The sequence below is a fragment of the Enhydra lutris genome, unplaced genomic scaffold, assembly GCF_002288905.1.
Source record: "Enhydra lutris kenyoni isolate GAN:26980312 unplaced genomic scaffold, ASM228890v2 scaffoldscaffold14, whole genome shotgun sequence".
Lineage (NCBI taxonomy): Eukaryota > Metazoa > Chordata > Mammalia > Carnivora > Mustelidae > Enhydra > Enhydra lutris.
Window position 1 is genome coordinate 11,408,489 of NW_019154098.1, and position 21,259 is coordinate 11,429,747.

General features: G+C 46.2%; 1 protein-coding gene across 3 annotated transcripts in view; it reads left to right on the forward strand.

The window, feature by feature from the left end:
• The window catches only part of LOC111146849 (ArfGAP with SH3 domain, ankyrin repeat and PH domain 1), a 353,910-nt gene that overhangs the window by 72,347 nt on the left and 260,304 nt on the right, over positions 1–21,259 (forward strand). For 2 of the 3 annotated variants that reach the window (XM_022502557.1, XM_022502555.1), the window contains exon 3: positions 4,041–4,167. In XM_022502557.1, coding sequence (XP_022358265.1) covers positions 4,041–4,167 — 127 coding nt within the window. Of the gene's footprint in view, positions 1–4,040; positions 4,168–21,259 lie in introns of those variants that run through there. The other variant, XM_022502556.1, reaches the window with a different exon arrangement.

Below are 21,259 nucleotides of genomic sequence, written 5' to 3' on the forward strand. Positions count from 1 at the left end.
AGCCTGCAGTGTAGTTTTATTATTGCACTGACTTCACAAATGAGAAGACAAGGCCGATAATCAACAGAATAGAGATTCCAACCCCAGTTCATGTAGCATAAAGCATATTCTCTTCCCACCCTATTGCCCCTGTCCCATGAAGGCACTGGGAACTTCTGAAGAATGCTGTAAATTCCATCCCATCGGGTTGGGATGCTGGCTGGTGCTGCTGATCTTACTGCCAGAGAGCACCCGAACTCCCCACCCCACCCTCTCTCCGGTGCACTCTTGGCCATCTTGCAAATGCAGCCCGTTGGTTGCAGGTAGTTGGGACAGAGTGAAGCCTGTACTTGGAGAGAAGTCTGCCAATGCCCTGATGACAGTGGGGTCCATAGTGCCATCCCTGTCCATGAGAATAAGCCACCACTCTTGTTATTAAAGCATGCTACAAGGACTCCTGGCTTAACCCAGTCAGCAGTGCTCAGAGTAAGAAACTGCTTGAGGAGTGTGAGGGTGTTCAGCTGTCTTGATGGGGATGATGACAACAGCAAAGATGACGCGTGCTTCCTACCAAGCCGGGCACACACAAGTGTACATATGCGTGTGCGTTTCCTGGCTCTGCAGAGGGGGATGTAGATTTCTGAGCAGCTCCACACAAAGAAATCCAGCATTCTAAGTTTTGCCTTCATCAGACTCTATTCACTTTGAGATATCCAGGAATGGTTTTCAGGCTATTTGAGAAAATGAGAGGTGCAGATGGCATGCACCGGGTCATGGTTTCAAATTTTAAGGAGGATTATGGTCCATGAACCCCAGAAATTGTGGGTAGAGGTGTGAACCTTTGAAATTCTAATTGCAGACCAGTCTGAGGAGGTATATACTTACCGGAGCACAATATCTCATTGTTCACGTATTCCTTTCCTGGCCAGAGGAGATGGGGAGGAGGAACAGTATAACATAATCTCCAAGTGAAACTGAAATAATTGATGGCAGCATTTTGAGCTCTCCGGTGAATTCTGTTACGAAAGAAATCCCCAGCTGTTTACCATTGCAGCTAGCTTAGCTTCTCATAATAAACTTTATTCCTTGTATTGTAGAGTTAGGGGTATACACAGACTCCGCTTCAGCTGGGAGGGATCTGTGTGGTCTTTTGGCACACCACCTCTTTATTTCACAGGGATGGCACTAAGGCTTACGGTGACAGCATCGGTTATTAGGAGAGAAAGGTCGGCAATCCAGGGCTCTGGGACCTGAGGCAATTATTCACTGACTCTAGGCTTTTAATAACAGCTCATATTTATCAAGCATTTATATATGTCATACATGCAAGATGGAAGGAGCGACCAACCCGGGGGAGGTGACAGGCATTAGATGACTTGCAATATAGAGGAGGATAGAATAAATACAACATCAAAGTCAAAATTGATTTCCAGCCTAGAGGAAGTCCTCCTTGGAGTGGATGGAAGTCCAAGTACTGGGTGTTATACTCATCTGCTCCATGGAGAAGCACGGGGTTACTAAGTCCCAGAGCTTAATTAGCCCAAGCTAGTAGGAGCCATATTTGCTCCAAGTCACAGAACTTGCAGATGCAGTATGTGAAAAAGAGGAAAGATTTTCTTCTGAGTGGCTCATACTCCAAAAGCTAATTTTCTGTCAAGCACTGCACACGACCAAGTGACCTCCAGGTGCCGGTCTTCAGCTGCTGGCCCTTGCCATCTGGCTAACTCCCCAGAACCTCAACCTTGGTGTGTCCCAAACCAAACTTGTGTTTTTTTTAAATTTATTTATTTGTTTGAGAGAGGAGTGGGGGCAGGGCAGGAGGAAAGTATCTTCAAGCAGACTCCGGATGAGTGTGGAGCCTGACCCAGGGCTCCATCTCATGACCCAGGAGATCATGACCTCAGGGGAAACCAAGAGTCAGGTGCTTAACTGATTGAGTCATCCTGGCACACCCCCCACCCCCAACCAAACTTTTAAAGTGCTAATGAGGAGAAAGTGAGTGCCTATTTATTTATTTACTTATTTTCTAGACTGCCTCTCCAGGTTCATTTCTTAGTGCTTTACTTTGCCAGAAAAAAATCTTTATTCACATACACTGCCTATGAACTTCTCCCTATAGTTAGCTGAAACCCTTGCCTACCCCGAATGGATGAGTGCTTTGCTGGAGGCAGAGTACAGGGTCCTAGGGCCAACACAGGTAGATAAAACTCCTCGAACTCATTTCATAATAGCTTTTCTGTGCACAAAGTTACTTTCTCATCCATGGTTCATCTTCATGTGAGGCAACTGAAGGCCAAGATCCCATAGCCAACAGGATGTTTCTGGGATGCAGCCTCTTGTTCTCTTTTCTGCTCAAGATGTCACCAGTCAGGCCTTCTCTGAACATGCTTACACTGTGGCACCTCCGTCATTTTCGTATTTTATATGTACTCCATGTTCTATCACATGATTTGTTGGTTTTCTCCCTACTAGAAGGGAAGCTCCTGTGAGCAGGGACATTGTCATTACTGAATCTCCAGAGCATGTCCTAGGCCCTTAGTATTTGCTGACAGTGAGGTGATGCATTTTCATTTTACTAGCACTTGGCTTCTTCTCTGTGCCAGGCCCAATGCTAGACAAGGTCCCTGCCTTGGGGCACTCCATTGTTGTTGTGGGTAAGGACTAGGGAATGGACACTTAACCACACCAGATGGCAGGAACTCAATCCTAGGGAAAGGCCACAGGGCCAGCCTTCCGCCCTAAGGGGGTACATTTGGAGATGAGTTTGTAAGACTGCTCCTATTGGCTTCAATTACAGGGGTCCTGAGAAGCTTCCCAAGGGCCTAGCTTTCTTCTTTTTATAAAAAAAACAATTTTAACCGCAATCAGTGGTGAGAAATTAAATGGATTCTTTGGACAAGTAGATCGAGCTAGTTAAAATAGCCATCTGCCAGGACCAAGGAATGAGCAATCTGTTGGTACTTTCTCGCTGAAATTTGGCATCTGCTGAGCACTGTACACCATTTGCCCACCATTTGCACTCCTGACCTGCATGTGTCCTGCGGGTTAAAAAAACTTACAGTGCAAATGGAAGAGTAGAAATTGTAATTAAAAAAAAAAAAAAAAAGCAAAACTCCTTTCATTTGTCTTAGCATTTTAGCAGCCTAAGCAAACTGCACCTTCCAAGGACGACGAGCGTCCTGCACGGGGACCTAGGGCGGGAGCCAGGCGAGCGCGCCGCTTGCAACCGGACCCCGAGGCCGCCCCTGCGCCCGCGCCCACTAAGCTCTGCCCGCAGCCCTCGCAGAAGGAGGCGGCTGTCCCGGCCTCGCTTCCTGCACCCACTCGGGACTAAAAAAGAACGCGCATAACTTTTTTTGGTCCGTCTTCTAGCAGAACGCAGGCGTAACGAGCTCGCTGAAGTAACCGCTCCGGGGGCGGTGCCGGGACGCGAGCTTCCGGAGCCCCGCAAGCTGTACGGCCCCCACCCCGGCGCCCGCGTCGGAACGCTACCCGGGAGGCAGCGCAGGGCGGGGGCGGGGGCGGGGGCGGGGGCGGGGGCGGGGCGCAGACGGAGGCGGGGCGGCGGCGGCGGCCGGGGCGGGGCGCAGGCGGCGCGTGCGCAGAGCACTTCCTTGTTTGTCCCCGTGACTATAGCGGGAGCGCCGCCTGCCCGCAGCCCGCCCGCGGGAGTGTGCGCTCAGTCAGTCGCTGTGCTCGCCGCCGCCTGTCAGAGCGTCTCGGGAGGCAGCACCGGCCGACCCGAGCCCCCGCGTGGCGCCGCGCCCCCTCCCCCGCCGCCGGCATGAACACAGGGAGGCGGGTCCCCGAGAACCCTCTGCCTCGCGCGCCGCTCGTAGTTTGAAGGGCCCCGCGCCGAGCGCTGCCGCTGCCGCCGCCGCCCGCTCCGCCCGCTCCGCCCGCTCTTTCTCCCGCCGCCGCCGGGGACGGGAGCTGCGCCAGGCCGGGCGCCGGGTGGCAGGCTGCGAGGGGCGTTCATGAGCCGCCGGGCGGCCCGCGGCCCCGGGAGCCTGCGCGGTGACTCACTCCCCGCCCCCGCTTGTGTCTCGCCCCCCCGGCAGGATGCCGGACCAGATCTCCGTCTCCGAGTTCATCACCGAGACCACCGAGGACTACAACTCGCCCACCACGTCCAGCTTCACCACGCGTCTGCACAACTGCAGGAACACCGTCACGCTGCTGGAGGAGGTAGGTCGGGGCCGGCGCGCCCCACCGGGGACCCCGGCGGGTCCGCCGGGACGCCTCGATGACCCCCGCTCGCAGCCGGTACCTCGTAGTTGAATTGTCTGGATTTCTGAGCGGGGAGGAAAGGGATATCGGGGGCTGGGGCAGCCACACCCCCTCCGGACTTCCTCCCTTCCCACTCCCGGGTGAAGAGGGGACTTAATATGGGCAGCCCCTTGCCCCATTTGCCGGGGCGCAGATTCCCCGGGGGTTGGAGGTTGGGAGAGGATGGAGCCAGCTCCTGACACCCCTAGAAAAAAGAAGAGGGAAGTTCTCTCCCTGTCTTAGACCCTTCGTGCGTGCAATACAGCCTGCCAGGCTCTTTCCATATCCTTCTGACCCTGTCATAACCCGCGAAGTAAGTGATGTCAAGCCCCAGAGGGCAGAGGGAGGCGAAGCAACGTGGCCAAGGTCACCAGCAAGGAATTGGGAGATGGTCAGTGAATGCCCCTCTCCGTATCCCGGCTGTGCCAGGCAGGCTTAGCTGCAGAGGCCAGGGCCCGCGAATAAAACCCCAAGGGATGAGAGGAGACTCTGGCTGGGATTGCTTCCACCCTAGGATTCCTCCCCATCCAGTCTCCAGTGCCTGAATCCTGGGTGGAAAGAGAGATCTGTGCAGACAGGTCTCCACCCAGCTCCCTGCACCGGAGGGTTTGGTTCTGCCGAGGCTGCTGCGCCAGCAGGACTTGCCCGCAGGGCACTCATAAGCTGTGAAGGGAGACCTGAGGCTGCCGGAAGAGCTGGCCGGATTGGGAGAAAGGGGGGCCTGAGACTGCAGAAGAACAGCATGCCTTATCTAGACCCTCCAGAGAGGCATCGTGGGTGTCCTGGGCAGGACCAAGGGCAGAGCAATTTCCTTTACAATTTAAGTGAATTTAGTGATAGGACCGGGTGGGTAGGTAAGGAGGAACTCGCAAGCCCAAGAGTTGCAAAGCCTCTGAACCTCAGTAAAAATAGGACATTTGCCTTGGAACTCTGCACCATCTGTAAGTGCCATAAAGCACCACTCCCCTCCAAACAAGCCAAGCCTATTTCAACTGAAAAAGACAGCACTGGGGGAACTTAGGAAGGCAGATCATTTTCCTGGGGTGGATTATCTTGTGGTTGGTTTATTTGAGGTTTGGGGACCTCTTTCTGATACAAACTCACCCCAGCCAGCTCTCTGTAATATTGAGGAGCTTGGGCTTCTGTGGGAAACTGCTCTTGGTCCAAGCTTTGCTACTCACTCTTCAGGCCAGGTTATACGCAGAATTGGTATTCTGAAGCCTAAGGTCCTAAATTTTAGGAGGGGGAGAAATTTCTTTTCGTGCTGGGTCCTGTCTTGTCCTCCTGGTGCAGTGAATTAGTCTGAACCTTTTATGCCAGTTGAGGAAGCTTTTAGGATTCTCTATGAAGTTAATGTTGGGTGATTGAACTGAATTTTGAAATTCATTTGGAGAAATACCAGCTAAGATTGTTGGAAAGCCAGAAGTAAATAGATTGGGGGTGGGGGTGGGTTCTTTGTTACCTGTCATTCTGTTGCGTTAGCCTGACGTTCAGTGTCTGGGAATACTTGGAGTTGCCAGGCATTCAACCTCATGATGGGTCTGTCCTTCACTTAATAGTGATAAATTGGAACATGCTGATACAGGAGCATTTTGCATCCTTTTTGTGTACTAATTGTGTATGCCTCCTGAAGGATGTGACATTGATTAGACTGAGTGGTTATTTTCCTTCTAGATAAGTTCTTCAGTGCCTGCTAATAGAGCTGTCAGTTATTTTAACTTTCCCTTTCTGCACATTGAGATAGTGTTACTGTGTTCTGTTTGTGTGGGGTGTGGTAAGGGTAAGTAGCTGATAATGCTGTTTGTAGGGGTATATATATTTCACAGCCACAGGAGAGGATAGGGTTAATGTTAATTAGATGCAGCTGCTCTAAATCTTAGTTTGAGGTAACTAAATCTAAGTGTGAATGCAACAGATACTTTTTTTTTTTTAAATAAGGTATACTGTTTTGCAGGGTTAGGTTGAAAAATAGATCCAATCATAATACAAATGTGGTCACCCATGAATTTGAGGAGAAATTAGAATCAGGCTAGAAGTTCAAAAGTGTCATGTTAGAGTATGTTGATAATACTCATGCTCTCAAAAACATTACAGTAAGTGTTACAGTCAGAATGACACAGTCATTTTGTAATTGTTTTTCTGAACTTCAGTATAGTACTGGTCAAGGATTCATTGCCCTAATCTGCATCTTGAACTCTTGACTCATAGGACATGAAGTTGGACTCATGAATAATGGCCTTTGGCATAAAGTGAAATATACCTGTTAGTTTCTTATTGATAGGTAACCACCAAGTTGAATTTTTATTTTTTTAATTTGAATTTTTATTTACCCCCAAGTTTGCATATATGGAAGGGGCACATTATTAGAAATATCATAAGTGGATCAGAATTCAGTTCTTTAAAAAATATGAGGCTTAAGGTTATTGCCATCAAGTAAGAAAAAGTTTTGGGGCAAACCACAAAATCTTGTTGGCATATGCTTCACAAGTGAGATACTTGGAAACTTTAAGAATGCTGTTTGTGTTACTTTGTGGTTATTCTTAGGAATAGTAGGACTTTTGGGTACTTTTTTGGTGATGTGGAAACTCGGGAATGGGAATTCATTTGCGCAGCTTGGAATTCTTTTTAAAAAATCATTTTCTAATTCCAGTTATTAAGTGCCTTCCTGTTTATTTACAGATTTTTTTTTCCTCTTTGGTTTCCTAATTAACCTGTAGTTGTCCCAACTAAAAGACTGTAGCTCTCTAAGCTTGGAACCCTAAATTAACCCACACTCTCCCTTTTGGTGTGTCCTGTTGGCGGACTGCTTTGCAGATGTTGGTGCTTTTATTTAAATCTCTCTGTGAAGATCACTGGAGGAAATGGGTCAGAAATGTGTAGTAAAAAGAGGCTAAGAGTTTGCTTCTGGGCTTCACCTTTGGGGGCAGAGGGTGCCACAGGACGTGGGGTTACAGTTAGGCTGGCGCACACAAGTGGCTGCTATTGGGAAGCAGGAATGGATTAGCTGCCTGGGTTTCATCCTGAGATCTGAGTGTTTTCCAAGCAAAAAGCCGGTGTTTTGCTTATTCAGCAGTGTGCCATTTTACTCGTGACTATTTGGAAATTATGAGTAGATGACTAGGAGACTAGGAGAAGACAGAGTTTTGCTGAGAAACGAGGGGAAGCAGGCATTCCAGGACCACTGTACTGGGAGACAGTAGGAGAGACTTTCCACTTAAAGGCTTAGACTGGTCGATACTTAGTGCTTGGTGGAAGTTGACGTGATAAATGAAGGTCTGCTTGGTTATTTTATACTGGGTTAGCACTTTAACTTTTGTGATGATGGAGGGGGCATATCCTGCCCATTTACTGAACGACTGCTCTGTGCCATGCCTGTTGTAGGCATGTGGCACGCATGATCACAATTAAGCCTCATGTGACCTTTATGGAGGAGGGACAGTTTTTACCTCCATTTTACAGAGAAGAAAATCAAGGCCTAGAGAGATGAAGCGATTTATCCCCAAAGTACCATGGCAGTGGAATACGGAAATCCTTAAACAATTAGAACATAAAATAGATGTTCCAGATGTTCACAAAGATGTATTTCAGTGGCTTTGTAGAGACTGTAAGAGGCTTCCCTTTTCATTGTACCTTCTAATTTTGATCTCATGAAATAGAGGTGCCTAAGTTCCTACATGGCTCAGTTTTTCTTCATGTTTCCATTCCAGGGAATTCTTAATAGTAATACTTAAATACATTCCTTATTTTTTTTTTTTCTGTGTTTTCAAAGACTTTGATATGGTTTTTCAGATTCTGTGTTTTCAAAGACTTTGATATGGTTTTTCAGATTCAGGTGTGGGAACTTTTTGGGCATAATCTAGGAATAGCATTCACTCGAAGCATTTTTGGGGAGCACCTGCTGGGTACAAGTCATTTTGCTAAGTGTAGCTGAGGTATTGAAGTTGTTGTCTAGATTGTGTTATGGATGAAGTAATGGTGCTTGAGAAAGAGGTAAATAGGGCTGTCATTCTTAACAAGGTAGGAAGGGGCAGTTTGCAGGTGGGGAAAATGATATTAGGACATTCCCCCAATAATGCAAGGTGAATCACTCAAATTACCATCCAATCGGTATACAAACTGTCCAGTGCCCAGCAGTGTGTTATTACCTGGGGATAGTAAGATGATCAACCCTGCTATTAATAAGTATTCCATCTAAGAGTTTTCTGAAGGGAGCTGACAATGAAGTGTGGGTCTTGCATGAGAAATTCACTTGTCTTAACATAAACACATGACATGCTTAGTCCTTCCTGAGGCCATAGAAATGTTTGAAGAATGAAGAAATGGATGAAGGTGTGGAATGCAGGTCCATGATCCAGGCCTCTTCCATAGCTATATACCAGTTATTAGTGATCCTACTATGTGCAAACCCCATGCATACTATTATTTAATGTTTACTTGGGCCCTACTACTATGTTTAACCCATCTTCCCACAGTTGAATCTTTTGCCCAAGGGCACACACATAGTAAGTAGTAGATTTAGGCATGGATCCCATTTCCTTAACACCCCTGTGCATACTAGTTAGACTACATCTGTATGTTTCTTCACCCTCCAAGTAACTTTTAATTTTTACTCATGTTCATTTGGACTTCATCTTCTGTGCTGATGACAGGAGGTCATTAATCTATGATAAACGCTTTTAGGTTCTCCAGTGTTATCTGTGGAATCTCACACATAGGGCCTCTGTGGCCAGGGCTTGAAGTCTGATCTCATTCATCGGCTCCAAGTGTTCTGGAACGCAGTTGCAGTACTTCTCTTAAATTTTGAAAGCTGATAAGCTAAGCAGCAAGTGCTAGTTAGGTAGCCACTACTAAAGTTGGTTATGGTCTCAAAGTAAATCTCAGGCAGAGTTTAGATACAATCAGGGTTAGTTCTGTGCATTGTTTGAGGTCAAAATAAGATGCTTTCTTTGTCACTAACCTTTTGAAGATAAAACAGCAAAAGGTGAATAAGTCTTCCCTTGATGCTGCTGTCTTAGGTAGAATTCAGGCTCTGTGGTCCAACCTTTGATCTAGTTCGAAGGTACTGAGGATGAGTTTTCTCTGGACATAAGCAGCAAAGGTCAGTGAATGAGGAATATATTTATTTGCCTGCAGAAGCAGTGAGAAAAGGAAATTTCCTTTATGTACCAGAACTCATGTTTTTTCTAAAATAGGGCTCAAACTGTTAGCCAGATATTCTAGGCTAATGCTGTTTGCCTTTAATATACATATTTAGGATTTAAAAAACATTTTCCATGTGTGCCATCTAATAAAACGCCTTTGTGGTAGCATCCTTATTCTTTCACATGTGAATAAATTAAGGCCCAGAGAGGTAAATTACTTGATCAGTGTAACGCAGGATCTCTGGATCTAAAATTCTTTGTTTCTTCTGTATGTCACCATCTTTTGTGCTTCCTGTCTGCTAGTTTTTTGTTCTGTTTTGTTTTTTTTGTCTTTCAGGGCCCATAAAAATGACATGTACTGAATTTTGTTATCCCTACTTGATTTCTAGTGCCAGCGATAAGAGTTTAGGGTAGAGAAGACAAAGGGAAAGACAAAGACCACTCCTTTTCTCTGTCCTTCAAAGACCTCTTGTTGGATTGCCCCGAAATTTCAGCTGTTTGTCGTTCGATGGTGCTGCCAGCAGTCGTCCCTGGGCTCAGCGGAAGTGAAAAAGGCCCAGAGGCTCCCAGCTCTCCCCTGGCATACCTAGTTTGGGACTGTTGACCAGCCTGTCTTTGACTGTGAGCCGCCCGCAGCCCTGGCCAAGAAGCACTGCTCTTGGTTGAAGTTGCTGGAGGACTCTGGCTGCCTGCCTCTGGCTTCCTGGTCGTCCGTAGCCCTGCCTTTGTGCCAGGTGTTGGGAATCTCTAATAACTGAAGGCAAATGGAACTTGGAGAAAGTCTAAGCTGGTGCTTCCCAGCCAAGGAGCCTTGATCTCTGACGGGCCCATGGAGGTGGTGATGGGAGTCTAATAATCACGTGCAGTATTTCAGAAAAATTAATAGATGCTTTAATAACATGGTTCAGCATATCTCTCATGCCAGCTCTCTCTGGGTTTTGGTCAAACTAAATCAGTTCAGTGGCGTAGCAAGGATTATCTTCTGCTGATCAGAGGCTTGGATCGCGTGTTAGAGATTTCTGCAGTTGGGAAGCCAAATATGATCTCACTCCTGTGATTGGTTTCCTAGAAGAATCTTCGAGTTTTGTATCCCCATGGGAGAAAACTCAGAAGGAATGAGGACTCACATAGACCTAATTTTGTCCTGTTAATGGAGACTGAAGCCTAAGATGGGAAGGAAATTGGGCAGAGATCTGATTCAGGTCTCTCAGCTTCTAGCGCAGGCTCTTCGCACCGTGCTCTCAAAGAAGGGGTGTGGAGGCTATTTGTACACCGCTGCGGGTTCTCTCTAAAATTTGCTTCCAGGTCAGAGGAGGGGAACGTAAACCTGATTTTCGGAACTTGGTTTTGCTAGCCAGTCTGCTGGTGTAAATTTTGGTCTCACAAGGTATGCTGTGGGGCTACAGCAGCCTTCCCTGATGCTAAGTTAAGAGGCTTTTGTCAGAAGCCTTGTGCGTTCTGGATGTTCAAACACTACCCAGACTTTTGCCTTTATATCTGTGAGTCAAGGGAGCCTCCAGAGAGGTGGTTTCCATTTATGTAACCTAGTCATTTAGGGGCTAGAGCCAGACATTGGCCTGAGCCATTCCCACATGTAGTGGTTAAACATGAGTAAGTGATGGGCTCGAGACCACTTTGCCATCTGAGCCTCAGTTTCCTCAGGATTAAAGGAGATACAGGCGAGGCACTCATCACATGACTTCATCGCTGGTGAAATGTGGCCTGTTGAATGTCAAGGTCTGACCAGTCAGGATTAGTCAGCCTTCCTTTTGTGAGGTGGGGAGGAAGGAGGTGAGAGGTATTCCTTGGTAGGGAGATGGGCAGAGTTCTCTCCATTGTGAACCAGTGGCAACACTTAGGTTCCCTTACCTGGGTTCCCTTACCTGGGTTCATTGTAGCCCTCTTGTCTTGGAATCTGTGTCAGGCAAGTTACTGAACTTTACTGTGTGTCAGTTCCCTCATGGGGATCGAACCTCTCCCTTAGGATAGTGCCTATTCTATGGTAAGGGCTCTAGAAATGTTCTTATTATCTTCATGTTGTTGCTGTTCATTACTGTTGGATTAGACCCTCGAATGTGTAGCTGAGAGGACAAGACACTTGGTGGACTCATTTCAGGACGGTGGGTGATGAAGAGGTCAGATGTTGGAGCCAGCTGTGTGCCTTCGAGGAACTGGATGGTGGAAGTGTAGATGAGACTGGAGGGAGGGCTAGGGCAACAGTAACACTTGCACCATTGGGGGTCACGTGACAGTCAAAGCCAATTTCATCTGAAGGAGACCGACCCCTCAGTTTACTATAGGCAGCTCTTGGTGGGTGAGGTCAGGGAACCACTGACCCAGACTAGCCTGAGGGTTGGCCCAGTTGGGCTCTGCTGGTGTGGCCTCACTCTCTGGGCTTCCTTTGTGCCTGCAGATTCTTTCTGTTTCCTCCCTCCCCCCACTTTCTCTCCACTGGTGCATCAAAGCCATGACAGTGCTGCCCCATTTGATTTTTGCTGGGGCTGTGGGGTAAGGGGCCACTTTTTCTGTTATGTAATAAATGCAGGTACTTGATTCTGGTCGTTTGTGGGGAGCTGTGGGGGGAAGCGTTTATGCCTTGCCTCTGACTGGGAGAGCGCGTGGCAGCTACATTGTATGCTTTACTGATTACAGCCTGAAGCTCTGAGGCCACAAGGAATTCTATTTTGGTTTGGAGGCAGGCGCCTGAAAGTGAAAAGGACTTATCCTTGGATTTACATTTCATTGTGTCTCCTAGCTTCTTTTTAGTGTCAGGAAGATGAGTTTTAATTATTTGTGAGGCAGGGGTTCGGTCAGATCTGGAAGCACTTGACCCCACTTGGTCATAACAGAGTCTGAGAGTTCACAGTAGGTTCTTCCAGCCCAGAGCCCGTTCTGAGCAGCGGGTGTTGTGGTGCTGTTTGTGGTCACTTACGTAAGAACTGAATTTTAATGCTGAGGCTATGGTGTAATTTTCCCCAGAGAACTGGAATATATGTCCCTTTGATAAGACAGCACCCGATTCAGCCACCTAGAAGTTAGAAAAATAAAACCAGAACATCATGCGTAATGACTGCATTTTGGTACCAACTGCTAAAGAAAGCAGAGTTGGCTACGTCAAGCTGGATCACCCCTTTCATGGCCACACGTGCTCTGGATGGAGAATAGAAGCTCTTCCAAGCCCTGTACTACTAATACCGCTTGGATACCTTGTATTTCTGTAGCATTATGCTCAGGGGCGAGAGCCAAGATGGCCATGTCCCCAGTGCTCAGCCTAGCACCTGACCTGATGACTGTGTGATAAAATAAATTTGACAGAACTGAAAAAGGCCTTTAGAGACTGTCTGGTTCAACTCCTCTTTTCTAGGGATGATGAAGTTAGGCTCTTCCATTGTAAGTAACAGATTCTACCACCCCTCCCCCTGCCCTCAACAAAACAAAATACAGCTAGTTTAAGCACAGTAAGGACTTGCTTTAAAGACTCATGGGGCTGTTTCCTGGAACATGAGGGGGCAAGAATGGTAGGACGCCTGGAGATTTTCTTCTGGGCAGATGGCAGAGGATGCCAGCCCAGGCCCTGCCTGCCCCCTCACTCCAGTACCCCGCACTGAGTCTCTGAAGCTGATTGACACAGCTGGAAGGATGGGACTGGTCCAGCTTGGGTCAGGATACGACCACTAGTCCAGTCATTTTTGGCTAAGTTTCTGGGGTTACCTGATGGGTGGGTCTAAGCCCTCACCTTCGTCAAGGACTGGGTGTGATAACGATCATCAGAGAAGAGTCAAGAGGGTAGGGAAGCTCCTTCTTTGTACACCCAGATCACGCAGCAAAACTGGGACTTGGATCTGGATCTTCTAGCCCCACTGTCTTAGTCCTTGGTGTGAGAGGGAAATGGAGACCACAGCACTTCACAGGGTTATCAAGAGAACCAGCTACATGCCTAGCATCCAGTGAAACCAGGAAGATGTGTACTTCTCTGCCCTTCTCCCTGGAAATCTCACCTCCTCTTGACCCTTCTGCAGTGTATTCATTTGGGACATTTTGAAGGGCTGTGGCCAGAGCACTGTGCTGCCTAGTTGTAGCTTTCCTGATGTGGTCAGGAAAGACCAACATTCCACACAGGGTGTGGGTAGAGAAGAAACACGCCATTGCCTTTTAAATCTACAGTGATGACATGGTGCTCAAAAATAATCCCCAGGATGGATGGAAGACTGCAGAGCAGCTAGGCTCTGCTTGGGAAAGTTTCTGTTAAGTAACAGGACTGCCTACAGGTCCGACAAGGATGGACTGCTTTCCTTCAGCCATTAAGTGGCTTCTTCACTGACCAGTTACACACAAAATAAAATACAAGCATCTTCATTGTTTTGAAACGTGGGAGTCTTCCTTTATGTTTCATTAATCATTTTTTTATGAAGTCCATTTCCTTTGCTTTGTAATGTTTATTCATGTTAATAGCACTTACATAAAATTAGATACTCCTTATTTCCACAAAGTGCAAATCAAAATAAGCATTCACTGCTGGCCCAGCAGCTGCTGCTGCTTTAAGAATGGTAATATTTTTCATAGCAATGCAAGCAAACGCACTGCCTCACAGTAAATAAAATGGTGCCAAGTCAAAATAATGCCATCACCGTCCCAAGGCGTCCTCATTTTGTGTTTAAGAGTTTTTACAATTTCAGAATCGGCCAATGCTACAATGAAGCACTTTTCCCTATGCTTGGTTCTGTGATGGATAGTTGACATACGTCATCTCCCTCAATGCTTCCAGCAGCTCTGTGGGGATGGGTGCTGTTTCCCCATTTTACAGAGGACAAGCTAGGCTTAGAAAGGATTCAGCCCAATCCAGGCTCTTTCTTCCTTCAACTTGTTCTCAAGCAAAAATACTTTATATTATGAATGGAATGCTAATGAGATAGAACAGTCAGGAAAAAGGCTTCAGCTAAAGCATGAGATATTTAGGTTGGAGTTGAGTAAGAACTTCCTGACAGGATAAAATACCAACTGGATGACCATGGAAACAGCACATTTCCCTCTGACTTTAGGATAATTTTGTTGTTGATTGGCTAACGAACTAAATTACGTACTTATGTTCTACATGTCTTCACTTTAGTAGTTTGTAAGTACCGTGGAGCCAAGGATCCCCCTCTCTTTTTACCTAGTTGGCACTCAGAAATTTGACAAAAATAAGACTGTAGTAAAGCTATTTGATTTGTAATTGTTGAGGCAGATCTGGTAAAGGTTTTCCAAATATTGCTATCCATCTCTGTACTTTAGTTATGTGGCTACTGATTGCGTAGAGCAATTGGAAAAACCCTCCATTACCAAATTTCCTGAAGGTTGTGCCACAGATTTATGACAGACCTGGCTGCTGAGCGAGATTCTTGGTTTGTCCTTTTGGTGTCTGCAACCTGAGGCTTTCGTGGGGTGAGCGCGTTCCGTAACAGGGACTGCTCTCACTGCTTGAGTTCCCAGCTCTGTAGTGGGTGCCTTAACATATGTTATTTCTCACCTTCCCAGTCCCAGTAGCACATGATGGAGCCAGGAATCAGGCTCAAGTCTGTAGGGTTCCATGGCCCACACCTTCCCTCTACCATGCTGCAGCCCCACTTTGGGGTGATTTAGCTACAAAATGCAAGGGAATGGCAGTGAGTCAGGTTAGCGTTTACTTTCTTGGTGGAAACAAACGCACATATACACACACAAACAAGACTCCTTCTGCCAGTGGAAAAGGAAAGCATTTCCCCTCATTTGTTTCCTTTGAGTGGGAGGCATTTACATTTAGATAATTTATAGCCCTAATCGGGGGCAGCCAATTCATGATGTGGTATCAGAGGGATAAATGAGAGAATTGGTATTTTCAGAAAGAGTTGACCTCTCTGATTTTTCTTTGAGTGGCAAGTAGTGAATTATATGATTTAATGAGCAACTGTGCTCTGTGTTTACTCTCCAGCATTTCTGTACTCTGTTAACCGTTTTCCAAGTACTTTCTTATGTGTTGTCTCATTTCATGCACACAGCACTGTTGGGCAACAGAGACACCTTTTCCTCATTTGTGAGACGAGAAAACAGAGGCTCAGAGTTAAAGTGGTTTGTCGGTGGTCACAAGACTGAAAAAGTATGCCGAGGTCACACTCTGTTTCCAGCCTCCTGTTTCTGAAAGAGACGTGCTTGCATGGTGGGAGGTGTTTTCCAAATAATTTTTAACTGAAAGAATACCTTTTGAATTTAAAAAAAACATAGATTTTTTTACTCTTTGCATTATTAGGTTCCTCTCTGGATGCACACACACATATAACTTTTGTAGTCCTTTCCCCCGCCCCCCTCCCAGTAGCTCAGTCCTTCAAGTGGATTTTTGTTTTGTTTTATTTTTATTTTTATTTTTTTTAACTTTTATACCTATGCTAAAGCAGGAAGGCTGGTGTGAACCTCTACATAGCTGTCGCCCAGCTTCACTGTGATCTGCTCTTGGTCAGTGTTTTCATCTTTACCTTCACCCCGGATTTTTTAAATCAATCCTAGATACTGTTTTATTTCATTCATAAGTATCCTAAAAGATGAGGACTTGGGGAGGAGCAGGGAAGATCCACATTACCATTATTACATCTGCAGAAAAGATAATTTTCTCAAGATCATTGCATATTCACTGTTCAAAATGATTTTTTTCCCCTTTAGATAGTTTGGTCAAATCAGGATCCAAATGAAATCCATATGAAATTGGCTGGTGCATATTTAACATTTCTTTTAATCTGTGGGTATCCTTTCTTTTTCCCCTCTTGCAGTGTTTTATTGAAGAACTGAGTTGTTTGTCCTCTAGAGTTTCCCAGAGTCGGGATAATGGTGATTGCGTCTTTCTGGTGTCATTTAGAATGTGCTGCTGTCTATTCTTGACATACTTTTGTTCTTTCCTCATAGCTTTTTCATAGTAAAGAATAAAAGGAATGCATTCCCCTTGTAGAAAACTAGGAGAAAGCATAAAAAAGGAGATTTGAAAGTCCATAATCCCACCATCTAGAGATAGCCACTTCCATCCCTTCAGCTGCTTCTTCCAGTTAACTGTGTCTGACTTATTTTCATTTAACCCATCATGAGCTTTTGCCTGTATCATTAAAAAGTCTTCAGTAACATTTTATAAGGCATTTCACTGTACTAAGGGATTTTCCTCCTTCCCTCAAGTTGCCTCCACTGAGGAGTTTATGTGTTTTAAAAAGTTGACCCAGCAGTTGCCCCAAGAGAGGACCTGCTGTTGAAGAGAAAGCAGTAGATATTTGCACGATAGAGCCCTAGAAGTAGAATTACCAGGTCAAAAGCCAGATCTGTTTGTAGATTTCTGAAGCACTTGTCATGTAGCCGCAACCCCCTGCGGAAGGTGGTCTCTGTCATGTTGCACCCCTAGCCCTGTACCGTCTGTGAAGAGCTTTTCTCCACACATGGACAGCTTTGAGTGAGGCCACAACCTGAGTGTTTCTCTGAAGGAGAACAGTAGGCTTTAAGTGTGCTCTTGCCCTCATTTATGTGTCATGTGCTAATGTCATCGTGAGTCGAGTGAAGAGAATTGGCGAAGGTGGGTGTTCTCAAACTGTCTGCCTAGCAGAGTGGACAACTGAGAGCCATCGTCATCTCAGTGTCATGGAGAAGTGGGCAGCTCCGCCTTACCAGCCTGTCAGCCCCTTCCTGGTGTCTTCTTGGCCCTATATGGCTTTTCTGCCGAAATTCCCGCTAACCGGGGAAATACGTTTGTGGGTTCAGAAACATGGAAATAGCATTTACTGTGGAAAGGGGGCATGCACGGAAGACCTCATGGAGTCCAGCTCCTGACCAGGCTCTTCCTAGCCACAGAGAGCTCCTCTCCTTTCTCCCTGGCTGCTTCCATACTTTTACTTCCCTTTATTAACTCCAGGGATGTTTTCTCCAGCAGAGAAACTTTTTTGGGTTAGCAAGTATCTTTTGCATACCCAAGTACTGCCATATCATTCGTGCATGGTTGTGAGTTAGTTGGATTGTTTTCTACCTAACAGTTGGTTGAGAAGTAGGGATGGGGAATGTTTAGGAGAGGGTGTTCCTCCAGAAGTGAGGTCAGCCTGCGGGGACTCTGGGCATTGGGAGCAGCCTAAGGGAAGGAGGCTCTGGAGGAGAAGTTGTCAAAAGCAACTTTAACTTGCCTTTTCCGAGAGATGGCACATAAATTTTTAGAAGCCAGGTTGTATTTCACGTTTCTCCTTGAGATGGCCATTGACTAGGGAGCCTCATCACTTTGTCATGTGACTTTGGTACAAGATAGGTTTGTAAGGAGGTTTTCCTGGGCTAACCTGGAAACTCAGTCACAGCTGTTTTTCTGGGGTTGTGCTTTTCCAGTTCCAGAGGTTTCAGGGAGGCTCATTCTCAAGTCTGAAATTGCTTCTGAGCGTGTCAGGTCTCCACTTCCCTGGCAAGTCCAAGAAGCGGCTTTCAGGATTATTTTTCTTAGGGGGATTTCAGCATAGAGTGGACTAATTTAAGTCAGGGTCTGCTCTGGTAGAATGTACTGGGTTCCCTGCTAAGTACTTGATATGTGATATCTTACAAACTCCTCAGAGCACTGGGACAGTAAACAGTATTACCCTCACTTTTTCAGATGAGAAACTTGAGCCGAGAGAGAGAGAGACTTGACCTGGGTGTACAGTCAGTGGGGAAGCTGGAGTTTGTGTTTCTGAGGCCCAGGGTCTTTCCATGATTGGTACCATCCCTGCCCATTTGATACCCTTCTTTCTCCTCCTGCCCCTTTAAGACTTCTTGCTTCCTCTTAGGATATTCTCCCCCAAGATATTCTCCTCACCCCACCGTGATTGCCCTGACTGAGGACCTGTGTCTTCCTTACGAAAGTCTGCTTTTAGGTAACTGCCCTGGAAGAAGATGTCACTGATGATTCACTGAAAGCATTAATGTGACAAGGCAGAGTAGCAGCTCCCTCCCCCCAAAGCTTTATGTACTTCTAACAGTATGTGATGCCCTGACCCAGCAGAATGGTGGGCTTACAGGCATTGTGGGGAGGCGACTGGGAGGTAGTTTTAGGTGTTGAGCATGGACATCCCCTCACACCTTACAGTGTGGCTGGCTGCCTCCCCATATGTCAGTCCAGTGAGCCGTTAGAAACAGTGTCAAGTTAAAGACACTGCATAATTTAATCTTTAATCTCAGCCTTAGGAGGTAGATTCGCAGGTCCCTGCTCTACAGATGGTGGAAACAGAGACTCGAAGAGGAGCCAAGTTCTTGACTGCTCTGCTTGCACTTCTTCCCTAGGATCTCACACTGCTTCTTGGTCAGGTCCCCTTCTGGTGCTAGACACTGTGGGCACTTCGCCCAGGCTTGTTCTCGCAAGCATGAGTAATGGTCGGGAGCCTGATATTGTGACACTTGAATCATAAATCCATTTTGTGGAGGAGGGTGGCCTTCCCGGTGCCCCGCGCCTACCCCAGCATGCTGCGGGTGGTGGGCGTGCTTTCCTCCGGAGCTGTCAGTTGAGAGCTTAGTGTTGATTTCACTTCCTGCCGTAGATACCATGTCACTAAATCACTTGACTTAGTGACTTAGCTTGATCTGTTGGCACCCCCCACCACCATGTGGCATTACTAAATTATACTAAATACTGTTTTTTTTAAAAACCCCAAAAGTAAAACAAAAACAAAAACAAAACCTACCCTATAACAGTCCCTTCCAAAAAAACCAAACCTGATATATTACATAAAGCCTTCTGGAAAGTTTCAGCATCCATTGTGGCGATTAAGCAGTGTTAAGCATTCAGGAGCTGTTTTAATACTATAGTAGCCGCAATTTATTTAGCTTCTCTTTGGAGCCCAGTACTGTGCTAAGTTCTGTAGGTAAATATTTCTTCTATTTTTTTTTTTTTTTTTTTGGTAGGTAAATATTTCTAACCCTTAAAACAGCTTTGCATGAGTTTCTCCATTTTACGGGGAGAGAAGTGATACTGAGATAAGGCCCCAGCCCCAGCTATGGTATGTGGGAGAGCTCATTTTCAGACCAGGCCTGCTGCACCCACAGCCTGTTCACAGGAACATGGACCTGGAATTGGAAACATTTTAAATTCATTGTTTAAGAATATATATACATTTTATGCATTGATTAGAAGAGTATGGATACCAAAAATAGCAGTTGTCAAAAATTATTTTCTGCTTGTGCCCTTTCCCCTGGAAACATAGTATGAAAGGAGAGAGAGAGAGATTTGCTCCACACCCAACATAAATTGTTACCCAGGGTGAGTTAATTTGTGTTTATTTCTGCAATGGTAGAGGTCTCTTCCTGAGGGCCTAACCTCACCTGACTGTCTTGTAGGCTAAGTTGCTACATGGCTTTTCATTTCCTGGAATGTTCCCCCTTTGCCTTGCAGCCACTCATTTTTTCTCAGGACTATGTGATGATTAGAAAACAGTCCGTTGTTTGGGGTCACTCCCACCTCCAGCCTTTCCTTCGTATAGAGTCCACTGCGCTGAGATGCTGGTTCCAAGCCTGTGGAATTACTGCTGAGGACAGGACTTTGTTTTATTCATTTGTGCATTTCCAAAGCCTGGGAATCAATAGAATGAACCCCGTTTGAATGAATGCACACCCACTTACGTTGGTGAAGATTTAGGGTGAGGTAAACCTGGCTCTGTGTGTAGAGGAATTGAAGATAAGGAGAGTCTGGGAGAAGTATTGTCTGTAGGACTGACCTGGAGAAGAGCTGGGAGGAACTTCAAGACTTGTAGAAGTTCAGGGGAAATCATGTCATCTGGGCATTTTAGAGCCAGAAGTAGTAGCCTTAGAAATCATGGTATTCAGTCACCTCATTTTTCCAGTCACTGAGATTTCTTGTCAGCCTTGATATTATAGCCATTGCCCACTGTAGGGTACAGAACCAGACAGGTCTCTTTAAATTTGTGCTTTTATTGATTTAAACACTTACTGATCATCATGTTGCTTTTTGTTTAAAGCAATTGATTTTGTTTTCTGTTTGAACCTGGAGAAGGTTTTGTCAGGAAGGAAAAACAATTTTTAAAATTCTAGAAATGCATCAAATACAATGCTCTTTACCAGTGGGAGAGAATTGTCCCATGCTGAGCCTTGCAATAGCCTCGCTTCCCAGGTCTCTTCCTTCTCCCCACTTCCCATTCTTGGTTGTTGTCTCCTCTGGCCCCCTTGCTCTACTCAAGATCACATGAAAATTTGCTGGCTCTAAAAACTTGCTCTCCACAAAGACCTACATTATCTGTCTATATCTTCTCCACAACACAGTCCTTCAACAGCTGAACAGATTCCCAGCATCTTTTGTGTGTACAGCACCGTACAGTTCACAAAGAATTTCTGCGCATGTTATCTTACTTTGTGGGGTACCAGTAAAGAAACAGTAGCTCAGAGAAGGTAACTTGCTTAAAAAAAAGCTCACAGCGGGTGAGTACTGATTAAATAATGGCTCCTAGTGAGGTGACTCTAGCGCTTCTGGCTTTTTCCTTGACAAAGACCATATTTTCCCTTTAAAAGCCTCCCTGATGAAAAGTTACTCTGTCTGTATTTGTTAAGCTTACCTAGAACTCCTTGAACTTGTGATTTCATTTCCTACTCTGCCCTCCCGTGGAGGAATCAGAGCCCCTTAGAACTCAGCTGTTTTGTCCCCTGCCCCCACCCGGGGAGTTTGTTTGTCAGGCTAGCAGCCCCAGTTCAGGACCAGGTACCCCACAGTAGGAGCCCAGCAACAGCTGTCCGGGGGGAGATTGTCAAGGAGGTCTGTGGTCTGTTGGAGCTGTGGGCTGCAACTGTTCCACACAGGTGGGCATGACCGACTAGAGTCGCGGGGGGTCATGCAGAGTGTTTGCTGGGGGGGCTGTGGGCACCAAAGCTATTTG